At 43.0% G+C, this 15,169-nt stretch overlaps 3 protein-coding genes across 5 annotated transcripts; all 3 read right to left on the bottom strand.

The window, feature by feature from the left end:
- Positions 1-2,121: 2,121 nt before the first annotated feature.
- LOC125553058 (uncharacterized) lies at positions 2,122-6,163 on the bottom strand. Of its 2 annotated transcripts, XM_048716811.2 has the most exons (3): positions 4,532-6,163; positions 2,385-4,427; positions 2,122-2,303 (listed from the first exon to the last, which is right to left on the bottom strand). In XM_048716811.2, exon 1 carries the CDS (start codon positions 5,700-5,702, stop codon positions 5,181-5,183), a length of 522 nt encoding a protein of 173 aa, XP_048572768.1. In that variant the 5' UTR covers positions 5,703-6,163; the 3' UTR covers positions 2,122-2,303; positions 2,385-4,427; positions 4,532-5,180. The 2 variants fall into 2 exon arrangements, with proteins under 2 accessions (XP_048572768.1, XP_087375233.1); XM_087519107.1 differs by having other exon boundaries at positions 2,385-6,163.
- On the bottom strand, positions 2,589-2,975 carry LOC147976945 (uncharacterized). Its single transcript, XM_087521035.1, has one exon. It carries the CDS (start codon positions 2,973-2,975, stop codon positions 2,589-2,591), a length of 387 nt encoding a protein of 128 aa, XP_087377161.1.
- A 149-nt stretch (positions 6,164-6,312) lies between the features above and the next one.
- Positions 6,313-13,485, bottom strand: LOC125553057 (nicotinate phosphoribosyltransferase 2). 2 transcript variants are annotated; one of them, XM_048716809.2, is made up of 15 exons: positions 13,195-13,485; positions 12,342-12,486; positions 11,892-12,011; positions 11,667-11,801; positions 11,528-11,589; positions 11,065-11,140; positions 10,102-10,203; positions 9,551-9,667; positions 9,025-9,083; positions 8,099-8,273; positions 7,473-7,607; positions 7,273-7,371; positions 7,019-7,127; positions 6,774-6,886; positions 6,313-6,678 (listed from the first exon to the last, which is right to left on the bottom strand). In XM_048716809.2, the coding sequence occupies exons 1-15, from the start codon at positions 13,353-13,355 to the stop codon at positions 6,601-6,603; spliced, it is 1,686 nt and encodes a 561-aa protein (XP_048572766.2). In that variant the 5' UTR covers positions 13,356-13,485; the 3' UTR covers positions 6,313-6,600. The 2 variants fall into 2 exon arrangements, with proteins under 2 accessions (XP_048572766.2, XP_048572767.2); XM_048716810.2 differs by lacking the exon at positions 7,473-7,607.
- Between the last annotated feature and the right edge of the window lie 1,684 nt (positions 13,486-15,169).

Below are 15,169 nucleotides of genomic sequence, written 5' to 3'. Positions count from 1 at the left end.
AGTAACACAAGAACCACGTTCCTCTAGATTATCTTTGATCTCTTTGACCAAGAAAGCAAATTTAGACCTATTCGTAATAGCACTCTGCACCATCGTTACGGCTTCCAGACAATCAGATTCAACTTGGATGGGTAGATTGCTCTATTGGGAGGCCAACGTTAGGCCTTCCTTCATTGCCAAAATCTCCGTCTCTAGAACATCATCACAGGAGAATAGATGCCAACCTGGATATGTAGCTAGTCTTGATTCTAGGGAATCAACACATTAAGCTATCTTCAAGAGATACCGTATGCTTTGTCCGATCTAAAATGCAGAACTTTCGGGACATGCACATTGTCTTGAAGATGGTAATTTGACGTTACTTGATGTGAAAATAGTGTTGCCTTGCAGAAAAATAATTGTCTTGTAGAGCATGACATATACTTAATCGATTCCAAAATGCAAGCCCTTGTAGGACATGACATATCATACTTACTTTCTTTGGTCCAAAATATACTCCTTGACATGCCATTATGTTCAAGATCATGACATATGTCTTCTTGACATGCCATTGTGTTCAAGATGGTAGAGTATTTACCATTAGTTTACGTGCAGACATGTTGCAAATTCGTGTAACAACATAAATGACAGAGATAAATACTGAAATTAAGCTGGCATATATACACAAAGGAACTAGCATGACAAGCACCCTCGTCCAATAATCAGATCACACATGCAATAATTGACTACGATGTTTTCAAAATTATCAATCCTTCGAGATACTCCCTCCTTTCCGGTTTATAGGGCTTATCTCAAAATCTTAGTTTTTTCATTTTATAAGGCTCAATTTGGTTGTTCCCCATCACAAGTTCAGATTCCAAGGTGCATTAAATAATTGCATATAAGTATTAAGAGAAAATTGACCAATGCATGTATTTTATGCATGCATGCATTGCAATTAATACATTGGTAAACACAAATTTTTGAGGAAAACAAAAACATTAATTTGGTGCTTTTGCAAATTACAAAAAGTATTCCACCACTCACCATTTACCTTGGTTGATGAGATTTTTGAATTGAGCTCTATAAACCGGAAAGGAGGGAGTAAAACCCAAGCCCCAATCAGGCAGTAAATGCCTACTTGTGTCCCCAACAATCCTAGTGAGGGTTACAATGTCACTGGCTTTCCATCACAAAAAAAAAACAATGTCACTGGCTTTGCTAGTTTAACAAGTAATTGGAATATTATGATATAAAGCCTATGTGTGTATATTTAGAATAAATAATTATTGAAAATTTAAGTGCAAGTAATGAGAATTTCAAGGTTTTCTTATGGAGGAAACTGGAGTGGGGCTCATACCATGAAATTAGTGGCACATAAATATAAGTATAGGCGTGCGAAATTGGTCAAATAGACAATAATAGCAAATTATGATATGTATAAGTTGGCTCATTTTATATAGGTAGTACATCCATAAATCCTAAATAACAACATCTATTGTATCTCATGGCTAATACTCCACACAAAGCAACTGAAACCAACGCATACATCCGAGTATCAAGTAATATTTCATTCACTCCTACGTCAACCCTGTTTTCATCCTTGGTGAGGCAAATTCGTTATCTTTTCTTCTCTTCTTATCACCAAGAATATTTTGCCAATTGAGTCTAGTCATCTAATGTGCAACGCTCCCACTACTGTTGTTTCATCTAAAGTGGCACATGATTAAACTCAAGAAGATGTGTGTAAAGTAAACACATCATCCACCTCCTACACGCATCTGTCCACTTCCTGTCTTCCCACACCACCCGCGTTGTCAACTACATTGATGTGTTTTGAACACTCTGTCACTGTCCCACTTAATTTGTGTTAGAGCAACTCCAACGCGTCGATCCAAACGATTTTTTTTGTCCATTTGGATCGGCGTGTCCATCCCTTCTGTGTTTGGGTCGGCATTGCGCCCAACACGCGAACGCATTTTCGCCCTCACTGCCCGTTTGCGGACATTTTTTAGCTTTTTTGGTGACATATAAAAAACAGGCCCAAATTCACATAATTCAAACAAAGTATAAATATCTCATAGTTTCACAACCAAATAAATATCTCATAGTTTACAAGTCAAATAAAAATATTGTCTCAAATACATTTGAAAGAAAAAATAGCCGATACATCTATTGGTTACCAACGTGAGCCACATGTGCCCAACCAAATCATCTTGCAGTTGAATGTGAGTTTCCCAATTACGCATTTGATGATGAAATTCGGTGAACTATGCAAGCGTTGTCGCTCCTCCATGCTCAAACACAACATTGTCACCCTGAAACTGAAGTCATTAATCGTAGATTTCATCCGGACACTCATCCTCTACAATCATGTTGTGCATAATTACACAAGCAGTCATTACCTCCCACAACTTCTTGGTGCTCCAAGTTCTAGAAGGATACCGAACGATGCCCCACCGACATTGAAGAACACCAAAGTCACGCTCCACATCCTTTCTAGCACTCTCTTGTGCTTGGGCAAATCTCTTCCTCTTCTCTCCTACAGGTTTAGGGATTGTCTTCACAAGAGTAGTCCACTGAGAATAGATATCGTCAGCTAGATAGTATCATTTGTTGTAGTGGTGGCCATTGATCTCAACATTGACCTCCGAGAAGTTGCCTTCTACAAGCCTTGCAAAGACCAGAGAGCGCTGAAGCACATTGATGTTCTTGTGAGATCCGGCCATGCCGAAGAAAGAGTGCCAAATCCAGGGATCTTGTAAAGCCACGGCCTCAAGTATGACAGTGCAAGCTTTGGCATGGCCCCTATACTGCCCCTGCCAAGTAGAAGGGTAGTTCTTCTGCTCGTAGTTCATACAATCTATACTACCAAGCATCCTCGGAAAGCCCTTACTCACATTGATCGCCAACAACCAGGTTGTATCTGTAGCAGTTGGCTCTCCCAAGTACTCCAGGCCAAACACTTCTACCACATCCTTGCAGAACTTGCACATGGAGTTTGGCACGTGGACTTGCTCATTTGGATATACTCATCAATGAGATCACCGGGTACTCCGTATGCAAGCATCCGAATAGCTGCAGTGTATTTCTAATAAGAGGAGAAGCCAATTTTTCCCATGGCATCCTACTTGCACTCGAAATAGTTACAGTACGCCACCACCCCCTCCCAGATACGGTTGAAAACATGTCCAGCCATCCGGAAACGGCGCCGGAATAGGTGGTGTTTGAAGAGCGGGTTAGGGGACTCGAAGAAGTCCTGCCAGAGTAGGCAATGGCCGCTCTCTCGGCTGCGATTCAACGTCGGAGTATGCCCCGGGATCGAGCCCCTGAACATCGGTCGCTGCCTACTAATGTGGTCATGGACGACCAAAGCAACATCCACAATCTCCTCATCGTCAGATGAAGAATCATTCGAATCGCAAATGAAATTATGGAAAAAGTACTCGTCGCCGAAGTCCATTTGTACCTTGCGAGCAAACCGTTGAACACCTTGTGGGCGTTGTGGAAGAAGCCAGCCGCTGAAGAGTCTCGCGCCTCTCCGAGACCAGGTAGCAGGCCTGTCGGCATGGTGCGAATATGGCGGCGTCCGACGAGCGAGGTAGCTGCGCTTGTGTGATGCCGGCAGGGGAGGCGAGGGGTAGTGGTGTCCACGTCAGGTTGCTGCGATGGCGGAGAAAACGATCCACCAAACGCCAGAGTATGGGGCCGTCGGGGGGTGGCGTGCTACTGAGGGAGGTATGTGGGTGCAGGCGGCCGGCATCGGGCACCGAAACTGGGCGGCGGCGACGACGGATGGGGCGGCCCGGTGTGCTGGCTGTCGATGGGAGGAAGGGGGGAATGGCCAATATGCCACCGACTGACAGGCCAGGGGGTAACAAGGGCGGGCATGGCGCGCGTCCGCTGCGTGTTTGCGCCAACACAAACGCGGCTCAAAATGGGTCACGCGCAGACAAAAAGCGGACACTGATCCGTTTGCGTCGGCGCGTTGGGCTGACTTTTGTGTCTGTTCCAACCCAAACGAATCCGTGCGGGCAGTTTGGGTCGGCGCGTTGGAGTTGTTCCTATGCTTTGTGCAATGCAATATGTATGTCAAACTGTCAATGATGGTGATGGGCCTTGTGGAACATAAAAGTTCATACTTTTTGAAAGTTGGAGACGTAGGTTTTCATGAAGTTCCCGCTAATAGGTACCTGCGCAAGATGGATCAAACTCAACTGTTCCCATAAGGATCCTTCGTACTCTGTCCTCTTGGCCAGCCGGGAGAGCGGATCTGCTTTACCACTGAAATCGTTGCATCGATCATTTCTCTGGGACGCGACAAGACACTGAGCGAAACAACACTGAAATTTAATAAGGAGTAGTGCTGGAAATTGACAAACCAACTGAAGACCGAACCAAGTGAGTACATAGCATATAGCATAGCATGTCTTCCTCTCCTCTCCTACCTTGAGACAAGTAACAAAACATGCATATTATTGTACAGTACATAAAAAGCAAAAGATCACAGTGAAGGATTCCAGACTTCAGAGAATTCGACTTCAAAACCAACCTATTAGAATATATAGCACCTCATCTTGCCGCCGAGGATTTCAGACATGAACACGTTCGTACGCAGCACACATCCTCTCCTGAGAAGAAGAAAAAAAACGGAAGGAAACATTGACGAGTGAACTAACAATGGCATACCAGCTAGGATATGGTATCATCATCTGGTCCGTCCCTCTCCATCGTGGTCGTGGTCGCAGCTTCACCTGTAGATCTCTGCGTTGGAGGGGCTGCGCACGCACACCTTGGCGTACCTGTGGCAGGCCGCGCAGTGGAGGTGCCACGTGCCCACGGACACCGTCGACGACGCGAACCGCGCGCCGCAGTGCACGCACTGCGCCGGGCACGGGAACCTCCTGCTGTTCCCGCTCCCCTGGCGCCGCGGCGGCGTGTGCGTGTCCGTGCCGGACCCCTCGTCCTTGGGCGTGTGCGCGGCGGAGGCTGCCGGTGGCGGTGGTCCGCTGTGGGTGCCGGGCTTCGCGTCAGACGCCGGCGCGTGACGCGTCGTGTCCGCGCTGGCTCTCTCGGCCTTGGTTGCGTGGGCGGCTGGTGGCGGTGGCCGGCTGTGAGACGTGTCTCCGGCGCCGGCTCGCCGCCTGTCGTCGTCCCTGGGCGCGTTGTTGGCGGCGGGCGGCGGTGGTCGGGTGTGGTTGCTAGGCTTCGCGGCAGGAGCGGGAGGTGGTGGCGGGCGGGATCGCGGCGACGGCGTCGGGGCAGAGCGCGGCCTGGTGACTCCCGTGGCGCTGGCCGACCGAGAGCGCCCCCCACGCCTGCTGGAGCAGCTTGAACGCGCCGTCGGCGGCGGCGGAGCGGTTCTTGTCGGGGTGAAGAACGAGGCAGAGCCGGCGGTACCGCCGCTTGACGTCCTCGTGCGAGACACCGACACCGCCACTCGGCAGCGACGTCCGGGCGCCGACGCTGAGGACGGCGTACCAGTTCCTGCCGCTGGCGCGGGAGACGGCCGCGGCGACGTGGACCTCGTAGGCGGCGAGGGCGTGCGCGAGCCCCTGGAGCGCCCGGCAGCGCGCCTGGGCCTCCCGCGCCGCCCGGAGCGCCCCGGCCACGTCGCCGACGAGGAAGCGCTGCTCGGCGAGCCTGTGAAGCCTCTCCGCCGCGTCCACCGCGTTGCCGCCGCTGCTCCTTCCGCCGGGCGCCATGGGATCGAAACCAAACATGTACTGTACGGACGTTACGCCGTGTCCATGGGGCAGCGCCCACCATATATGGAGTCCCGGAGCTCCGAATCCGATTCATATGTGAAGCTGAGGTACGAGGAAACAAATCTAATTTAATCCACGTCACTTACAAGATAGAGACCTCTTTAGTTTTAAAAAAAATCATAGGAATTCAGAGGAATCCATTCCGTAGGAATTTCTCTATAAATTTGGTTTAGTTTGTAGGAATGAAAACCATATGAATCTTCCCTATTTAGTTTGCATACAATTTCAAAGAAATTTTGCATCTGAGTACAACCTCATGGATATTTTCCTTTGTTTCTATTACCTTCGTTCGAAAATAACTGACGTGGTTTTAGTAACAGAGGGAATAGGAGTATATAACAACTATGGCATGCACCTAATCCTTCAGAAAATCTCCTACATTTTTCCTATATATAATCAAACAACTTGTACTACAAATTCATGTATTTTTTCAATTCATGTAGGATTTAACATGGCATGGTATCTCAATTCTAAGTTTTTTTATATATCTATACATTTTTAGAATCATGTGAATCAAAGACACCCCAAGTCCCTAACACATTCATAGAAAGTGAGGCAAAGATAGTTTCCATATTTCACCTCAGCTTCTCACCATTATATTTTTCATATCCTTGCAAGAGAATTATATTTATTTTTTTCAGAGCACAACAGCATGGTACTCTGTTAAAGTCGATAGTGCATACACTGGTGTGATGCTTGTTGAGCACATGAGCACTATATATGTTGAGGCCGTGTCCTTTCGACATGAACACCTTCCAGTGTATCGTGGAAGATACACATGCGTTATTCTTGAAAGAGAAAACAGGCTATCGGGATTCGATCCGGTGCTGGATGCTCCCGTTGTCATCTGTCTTCATTGCAGTTCGCCGACTGGAGCTTCGTTGAGCCACAGGAAATGGATGAAATCGTAGAGCTGGGCGCTCACGCTCACCTGATCAAGAGGCGCGCAGAGCGCGTGTGCATGGTGAGATTGAGATGCAAGGGGATCAGATAAGTGACATCAAGCTTAACAGTAATTGATCGAACCTTGTATGGTGTTGGATTTAACTTCCTCAGATGGTCCGGCCTCATCCGTTCCAGCTGACGCATGCACCGACTCCTGTTCTCATTGAGGGATGGCAGCTCCTCCCTTTGTACGGCTTCGGCATTGACAAGAGGATAAAGATTGGGATCAATGTCCTTCTCAACTTGAGACACACAAGTTATGATTTATGACGTATACATTCAGATGGACCAGATTCAGTAGAAGCTACTCGAGTGGATACACATACATGAATGTCCAGGCCAGTAGCACTTCAACAACTCCTCGACATGCTGTGGAACAACATGAGCTCTCTTTGACTCGATGAAAGGGTGACGACACAGAATCCTCTCACCAACCTATCAAGGAATGCAATAATGATCAAGCCCACGAACATATAAATATCTGCTAACTAATTATAAGTAAATGTTTGGTAGCAGAGTTCTTAAGTGGACACATTATTTGATGCAGGCTTACTGCTCAAACGACATGAATATTGTTTACCTTTGGGCTTGGCTCGTCTTGTCCGGTCATTATATCAACTAAAGGATAACCTTCTTTTCCATACAATCTGTAGCATCGTTTTTTACATGGTATCGATACCTGGAGCACAGACCTACAAATTATTCATTCTGGTACACCAGAGGTTGCTAAAGCTATATCTTTTCACTTTGAATACTAGTAATGGGTACTAACATATATACCTTTGTGACATCTTCAGAGAGTTTAATACGAGGCTGTTTGTTAATTTCAACTAACTTGAATACACAACCAAGTGCTGCTTGTGCATAGCAGGTAACTAGGTAGGTGCCAATGCCAAATGAGTCTACCTCATGACCCTAAACAAAAAGTCAATAGTCATTCACCAAGCCATCTACCATGGTGAAGGCAGAAAAACAGATGTCTTTGAGCAGAGCAGATGTCTTCCATCAAATTCACAGGCATGTTAAGCGCTGGATTTCAATACAGCAAAAGTTTCATTCAGCAGATGATAGACTGATACCAAGTATTTTGAAGCAAACCTTAAACTTTGTAGTAAGTTGTCAATTGTCAGGACCAGCTGGGTAAGTTTTCTCTTAATATTTATCTAAAATTAGTTTTACAATTCTGGGCATACTTTTTACTCACTTTCATGGTTAATTAAAACCAACAAAGACTATCAGATGGCAAAACCACCAAATGACCAAAACCATTAACAAGTAGCAACCATCTGAATGTAAAATTGTTGAAAAGCTTTCAAGGTATTTCACTAGATAAATATAGAAACTTAATAATAGCTCGAAAGGTGTGGTATGCAGCAAACTATCTGGACTTCTAGAGTACAGCTTACCTGCTTGTTCAATGCATCAATTGTTTCCTCATTGAGATCATTGCTTGCTGTAATATTCGTTTTTCCAAAGCCAACAACCCCAAATTCTTTTTCAATTGCACAGAAGAACTTGCGTGTCTCAATAGACAGATATGCTAAATCACCAGAGTCTAACCTAATTCCAACTGCCTTATACCTGAAACGAAAAGTTTTCATTAATGCTTAACAACTAAGGTTTATGAATCAACAATAGATCCAAATTTCAGCTCAAATACGTAAGTGTGATAAGGAAGTCGAATATAGTCACTAGCCAGACCTGTCAACTAAATCCATCCCTTCTTTTAAATCATTTGTTGTTCAAACAGCAGCTAACATGTTGCAGGCAGATCTTACTCCTAAAGTTCAGCAAGGGATGTAATTAAATTCCTAAAGTTCAGCAAGGGATGTAATTAAATTCCTAAAGTAACCAAAAAATGCAATCAAGAAACCTAAATTTCTAAAGCAAAGGGATGAGGCGGTATAACCAGTTGGTGTTTCTGCTTATGCTCAAGATGCTTGTTCAAAATAGATGAGAGACTTGATAATAATTAATGTTACATATCACAACAAGGGTGCATGGTTGGTATCAAATGTCTACGCTGTGAGGTCTAGGATCAACAAGTTAGGCATCAGTGACCCATTAGGTATGAAAAATAAAGCTAGTCCAAGCATATGAATTCAAACATGCAACTTTTATGTATAATAATGGAAGAAAAACTCAAAATAAACAAACTATACGTATGTAGAAACTAGAAAGTATCTGAAAAGTATTAGCAAGGAAACACACCCAGGAGAAAGCTTCATTTTATTTTGTGTTATCATCAGCTATAACTTCACATGTAACAGAAGCAAGTTGGGCAAATAAGAAGAAAATACTAAAATATAAAGAAGTGGTGAGGCAATAGTACCCCATATCATTGAGAGCTAAAGCAACAGCGCAGAAGTTTGGCACTCCACTTCTCATGACCTAGCAACAATACATACTTAAACATCAACCATGCCCATATATAACCTGAGTTAATGCATTAGTTCTGTCAAGGTCAGTCCTGAAATAACTAGAGTTGTTAAAAGTCAAGGGGACACATTTTCAAAAAAGGAAAATTATAGGGGAGGCCCCTACAGTAGCACATTTTAAATTTGCTTGGATAATAATTTAAAACAGTTACATGAACAGAAGATTCAACATATATGGGCTAGATATACATATTTTAATCCATAACCAGAAAAGAAGGAACATACAGAAACAAGTCAGTTTAAGCATGTCACCGAAAACATGTTTTAAGTAATGCCGTAGAAATCTGTAAGGCCATGCCGTGAACATACAGAAACAAGTCGGTTTAAGCAAGTCAGCTTAAAAAAAAACTCCTGAACAGATGAATATGTAGGCCATGCCGTAGAAAGCAAGTACACTAATGCAGAGCAAGATTAACTAACATCGTATGTGTCCACCAGGGCCAGGAAGGAGTTTGGAAATGCCAGTGCATATGATGTGAATGCAGCCAACTCACTTTGATTTGTCTCGCCAAAGGAACCACACAATGAACTAGCATCCTGAAAAGAAGAATGTAAGGACAGATCTTGAATACTTGAACATAAATTACTAGCCATAAGTTCTATAGAAACAAGTTACAGAGGAATTATGTAGCAACTTGCAAGTAAGAGAACCTTCATGGATAAGTACAATATTTCTGATATGTAATCTGTATAATTTAAACTGTAAAGCCACGTTGTTAAGCTTAATAGTTTGCAGGTGGTACTTTGACAACTAGTCACCTCAACTTCAACTGTACCTCTTAATCTCTTATTCTAATAGGCCAGATAAGATGACAAGAATTGTATCAAGTTTGTTCACTAAAAAAGCATTTAAATAGGTACAGCCAATCACAAGCATCAAACAATGTTTAAATTATCAAGAGGAAAAGTCTATATAAAACTTCAGTAACATGAGCAAAGGGATTAACAAAATAACTGGTATTTTATCACACCTGAATCTTAACCAGCCAATTCTGCACTAGAGAGACAAAGTCTTCACATTTGTTCAAACCATCAGAGCTAGAAAGTGCTTTGTCAATGATTTCATCAAGACCCTACAGTCAACAAATACATTAGCAAAGAAGACCCCTGGTATAAAAGAGATTTAGTTCTCACCGGTAAAAAAATTGACGAAATTCAGGATCAAACAAATTTAATGAAAGTTGCAAGGTTCATGATGTAAAACATATATTGCATCTTGTACATTTACCTCATGGGTTTCTCTTTTAAATGGTCAGATCTATTGTGTCTTAACTGGGTGAAAATTAAGTGACTTAGATTTTTGCTCGTACTAGCCAGTAGCCAGATGCTATTATTAACTACTCCCTCTGTCCCATATTAGTTGTCGCTCAAACGGATGTATCTAGCACTGAAATACGTCTACATTTATTTCAGCAACAACTAATATGGAACGGAGGGAGTATTTAATAATCATACGCTTAGCTTTGCTCACCAAATATATATACTTTTTTTCACTATTTGCATTTGAATATCAATGTGACAATGTCAAAGGGATTGACTAATATCAACAGATTGATGAATGATTTATGTTCATCTATGTATTCAATACAAGTGCAACTGGTTAGGAAATTTTGGCCCAACTGCATACTCTATATCTGGATGGATCCTTCCTCAAAGTATGAAATAGTTGGTCCAAACTGGAATTGCGCGAGATGAAAAGAGGGGAACTAGAGAAAGAAGCAAGCTTGTGCTAGATGAACGGCAATAAACACAATCCATGTCGGATACATTCTGGAGAACATCAAGCTTATCCATGAAGAATTATTAGAACATGGCATATGTTTCTTTCCTGGACAGGAATGGTATTTCAACTATTAAACAACAAAGTTGAAGCAAGTCCCAAACACCAGCAAATTTATTCATAAGCATAGCAAGACCTGAAAGTAACTACTAACCAGGAAAGAGCTCACAAATGCATGTGAGTGAGTCCCACGTATTGGTATCCCAAACAACCTTCCTGCTGCAACATTGCTGCCCGGGTAGGAATGTCAGATTATTGCTTATTATGATGAATGTCTGTTTGGATAAGCATTGTACGGCCTTCGGTATAACTTCAAGTTGGTTCACATGTTCAAGTATTGAGTAAGAATATTTATCATCTAATGATGACTTAACATAGTTTTAAAACTATATAGTCCAGTTCAAGAAACCATGTGATCCTAATCTAGAGAGTTAACAATAGTTTGCATCAGTAGCAGAAGAGACCCAAATATATATCGCCTACCATGAGCACCCAGCAAATAATTTACAAAGCTAAGACCTATGAAGACATAACAAAAATGTTTGAATGCAGATAGAAAGAGACTATGGGAAAATTGTAAAGGTACATATTGTGCTCATTGTGTGAGCAGATCATACCTCGTTGCATCAAATCCTCCCATATAAGAATATCTTGATGCACTGATTCCTCCATCTGGCCCCTGATAGACATGTGCTCATAAGTCCATGTTAAGGATAATGAATCAAAAGAAGCAAAACGAAACAAAGTAAGACCCACTTGAGCCCGTCGAAGTCCAAATTCAAGTAAATTCTTTGGCTTCCCTGCTACAAGGCGGTGCCTTGCAGCATTTGTAGTAACCAATGAAGCATAGTTCACCAGACTTAAAAATGGAGTTTCAAGAAGTTGGACAACCTGGGACGAAAATTAAAAGGCAAAAGTAAACAAAAAGGTAAATACGACAATATGGATGTTTTTTTTTGCTAACCAGCTCCTGGTACTTACCGCAACAGGTCCTTCGATTATCATCAGTGGAACCTTAGGAAACACAGCAGAACCCTCAGGGATGGCATAAACCTCAACATCTGAGCAGTCAATTGAACTGAGGTACTCAAAGAAGCCATCCTACCAAAATAAAAGTAAGCATACAGGTTTAGTTGCACGCAAAGATGAAAATGGTTATCTAAACAAGAATGAGTTTACTTAAGAGTGACAATTAAAATTATATTTGGATTTTGTTTGCTCATTGGCATTTTGGATGGTGGATGGGTTCAGGGGGCATCCAGAAGGATCCCTTTAGCTTATTGTGAAGTACCCTGATCCTTCCACTTGTATGAGCATTCAACTCAACTAAACCCATTCATACACGAGCATGAGCATGATCTGGATAGAGTGCAGGATTCCCATAAAATGATCCACATTTTTTCTATAACATTGGCATTCCAATAATCCTACCTCACATGTAGGTAGTGCAGCCCGCAGAAAATTGATTTCCTCTTCTTTGAACTTGAAGTTGGCAATAAACCGTATACACTCTTCAAGGCCCCCAAAGACGGTGAACTCACCAGCAAAGGGGCTCTTCCGGAAGTAAAGATCAAAGCTGAAAACAGTAGGTTCACAATAAACATCAACAAGCATAAGAACATGATAATTCAATTACGCACATGGCTGGCCTCATCCATATGGTTATAATTAACACTGCGGCTATGCTTGATATAACCTCCAGAAACAGTAAGCTTGTAACATGTGCGTGCGATTGCTTGGTTATAGACTATTTGCATCGGTTTTTAACATTGGCAAGCAAGCTTGATACTTGGTTTACTGCTTGCTTTTATCAACGGTGGGTATCACTGAATCTATACACATATTCCATCAGCATAAGTTTTCGTCTCAGATTCCGCTTAGGCTGCATCAAACATGGTTTATTTATTTCTCTCAATAAAAACGACCGCCAATTTCTACTGTTCTGCAATAATGGAGCAACCGCCAAACTATCCACCACACAAGTTTTATCCATCGAACCTAATAGTCCCTTAAATGGAACACTTGACTAGCAAACTGAATTAACAGAGACATCACACGGGTCCAAATTTGACAGCACGAAAGCTCCCCGGAGCTCGAATCCGGGAGACGGCTGCACAGCACAGATCCTAAACTTCAGCAGCAAACTGGGCCGCCCCCGCGCCTGATTCGGCGGAGCCGGAAACTGCCCACTGTTCCTGAACCGTCACTCCGCCGCGGAGCTCAACAGCAAACGGCGCGTATGCAGTAGAGCGAGCGGGGGTTGGGTGAGTTTGAGGGTGCTTACACGGCGCGGTCGAGGTGCTTGCCGGCCTTCCAGTAGGCGTAGGCCATGGAGAACTGGTAGAGGTCGGTGAGCAGGGGCGTGACCATCGGGTTCGTCGGCCGCGGCACCGCGCCCCCGCCGCCGGCGCGCACGTCCCCGTTCGTCAGCGCCGCCGCGGCCATCTTCCCGAGAGGAGGGAGGGGGCGGAGCTGGAGAGCGGCGAGGTCGGAGTGGAGCGGGTGGAGGAGGGAGGGGAATCTCGCAGGCAGCCGATGGTACTGCGAAGGGGAAACTGGAGAAAGGGGAATCCTATTCCCCGCGCGGGTCGGCGGATAGCGACCAGACGCGCACCCCCACGTGCGGTAATATGCCAGCCCATTAGCCTGTTACTGAATTTTCTCTGTCCGTTTTCTGTCTCTCTTTTTGCCTTTTCATTTTCTTATTTTCTTACTAGAAAGAATGCCCGTGCGTTGCTACGGGATGGATGGGCAATGGTTGAAGAGAGGGTGGTGCACAGAGGACTTATGCTGAGTGCAATTTTTCACTACTTTGAGGCATATTCTTCAAGAGTTCATTTACTAATTAAAAGGATTTTCGAAGTAAGAGCACACATGATGTTTTTTGTATGATTGTATGACTTCAATGTGACATTGTAGATTAGACCGATAATATATAGTGACAACAGATATCTCACCAGTAAATTAACCATCGTATTGATGATAAAAAAATCATACACACAACTCTTATGTTGAGTTACTGATATCACATGGTAAAAATGTCATATACTTCGCCTAGTGTTCGAGCATGTTGTGTGTGTGCTCACTACGAAGTCCTTGTCGCATAAATGTATAACTTCCTGTGCTATCGCGATATATGTAGGATTTCTCCATCGCAGTTCAACCTTTGCTTCAAGCATGGCAGTATCTTTGATATCTTCTGAGGAAGTTGATCGTTCAGTTTATGCCTCCTTGGTGAATGAAATTAGACTTTTATTTCGTCTTAGACAAACTTGTATTACTCATGTATCGCGTGCCCAAAACAAAGCTAGTGATAATTTAGCTAGGTTTGCTCGAGTTGAGGGGCGAACTATGACCTGGCTAAGGTCTGGGCCAGAGGAAGTCTTGGGTATTTCCCTTAATGATTGTAAGGACATTGTCATTTGAGTAATACAAGTGTTCCCGCAAAAAAAAAGTTCAACCTTTGCTTAGTGTGTTGCGCCTCAGTTTTTGGTTCTTTTGTTTTGGTTGCATATTTGCGTTTTTCTGCCTTTTTTATGCACACTTTTTTATCTTCTGTGTTGGCTTCATGTTTGTATTTTTTTTCTTTTCTTGTGTGTATTTTTTTGCAACCGGGTCAAATTTTTAGTTCTTTTGCTTTGTTGATAGGCTTCACGTGACTTTTTCAGTTTTTCCTATTTTTCTTCATCGTTCATTCATACATACCACTCTTTATCTCCTTTTCTTATTTGTTCTTTGTCATCCATGACTCGAGATTGCCATCCAAATTGCTTTTCTGCATGAGAGTTTTGGATACTATATGAATCTGTTGTTTATTAAAAAAATTGATAAAAAATTGCATCATAAATTGAGCATATGTAGCGTTTTAATATAAAATTTGCATCATAAATTGAGCATACGTAGCTACTTATAAATAAATCTAATTGCGCTGGACATAAGCATCAGAATATACGTGTTGTTTCCATGCTAGAGTATCATGTTTTTCCTTGAAGCAATTTACATTGCAGAAAAATGATATTAAAGTAAAAGCATTGCTATATACTTCATGTTTTACGTCTGACTTCACTACGAAGTTGTAGATCAGTATGTCGATGAGTAATGCCAAAGCATACCACACCAGCATATTAACCATTGCACGGACATTAGACAATAAAAATGATGTATATGCAATACTTCAAAAGTAATTTTACATTAATGTTTGGGTAAAAAGGATGTATAAGTTGGTTTCCTTGTTCCTCCGTGCCACCTTCAACATGACC

The sequence above is a fragment of the Triticum urartu genome, chromosome 4A (assembly GCF_056163025.1).
Source record: "Triticum urartu cultivar PI428250 chromosome 4A, HENAU_Tu73, whole genome shotgun sequence".
Lineage (NCBI taxonomy): Eukaryota > Viridiplantae > Streptophyta > Magnoliopsida > Poales > Poaceae > Triticum > Triticum urartu.
This window is presented reverse-complemented; position numbering and strand designations above follow the sequence as displayed.

Bases quoted from the DNA above. Each gene is read 5' to 3' on its own strand.
- LOC125553057 (XM_048716809.2), bottom strand. From the start codon at position 13,355: ATGGCCGCGGCGGCGCTGACGAACGGGGACGTGCGCGCCGGCGGCGGG. The intron at 9,084-9,550 runs GTTAGTTAATCT...TATTGTTGCTAG, and splicing joins CCCTGGTGGACACATACGAT to GTCATGAGAAGTGGAGTGCC. The intron at 6,887-7,018 runs GTATGTGTATCC...TCAATGCCGAAG, and splicing joins CTACTGGCCTGGACATTCAT to CCGTACAAAGGGAGGAGCTG.
- LOC147976945 (XM_087521035.1), bottom strand. From the start codon at position 2,975: ATGTGCAAGTTCTGCAAGGATGTGGTAGAAGTGTTTGGCCTGGAGTAC.
- LOC125553058 (XM_087519107.1), bottom strand. From the start codon at position 5,702: ATGTTTGGTTTCGATCCCATGGCGCCCGGCGGAAGGAGCAGCGGCGGC.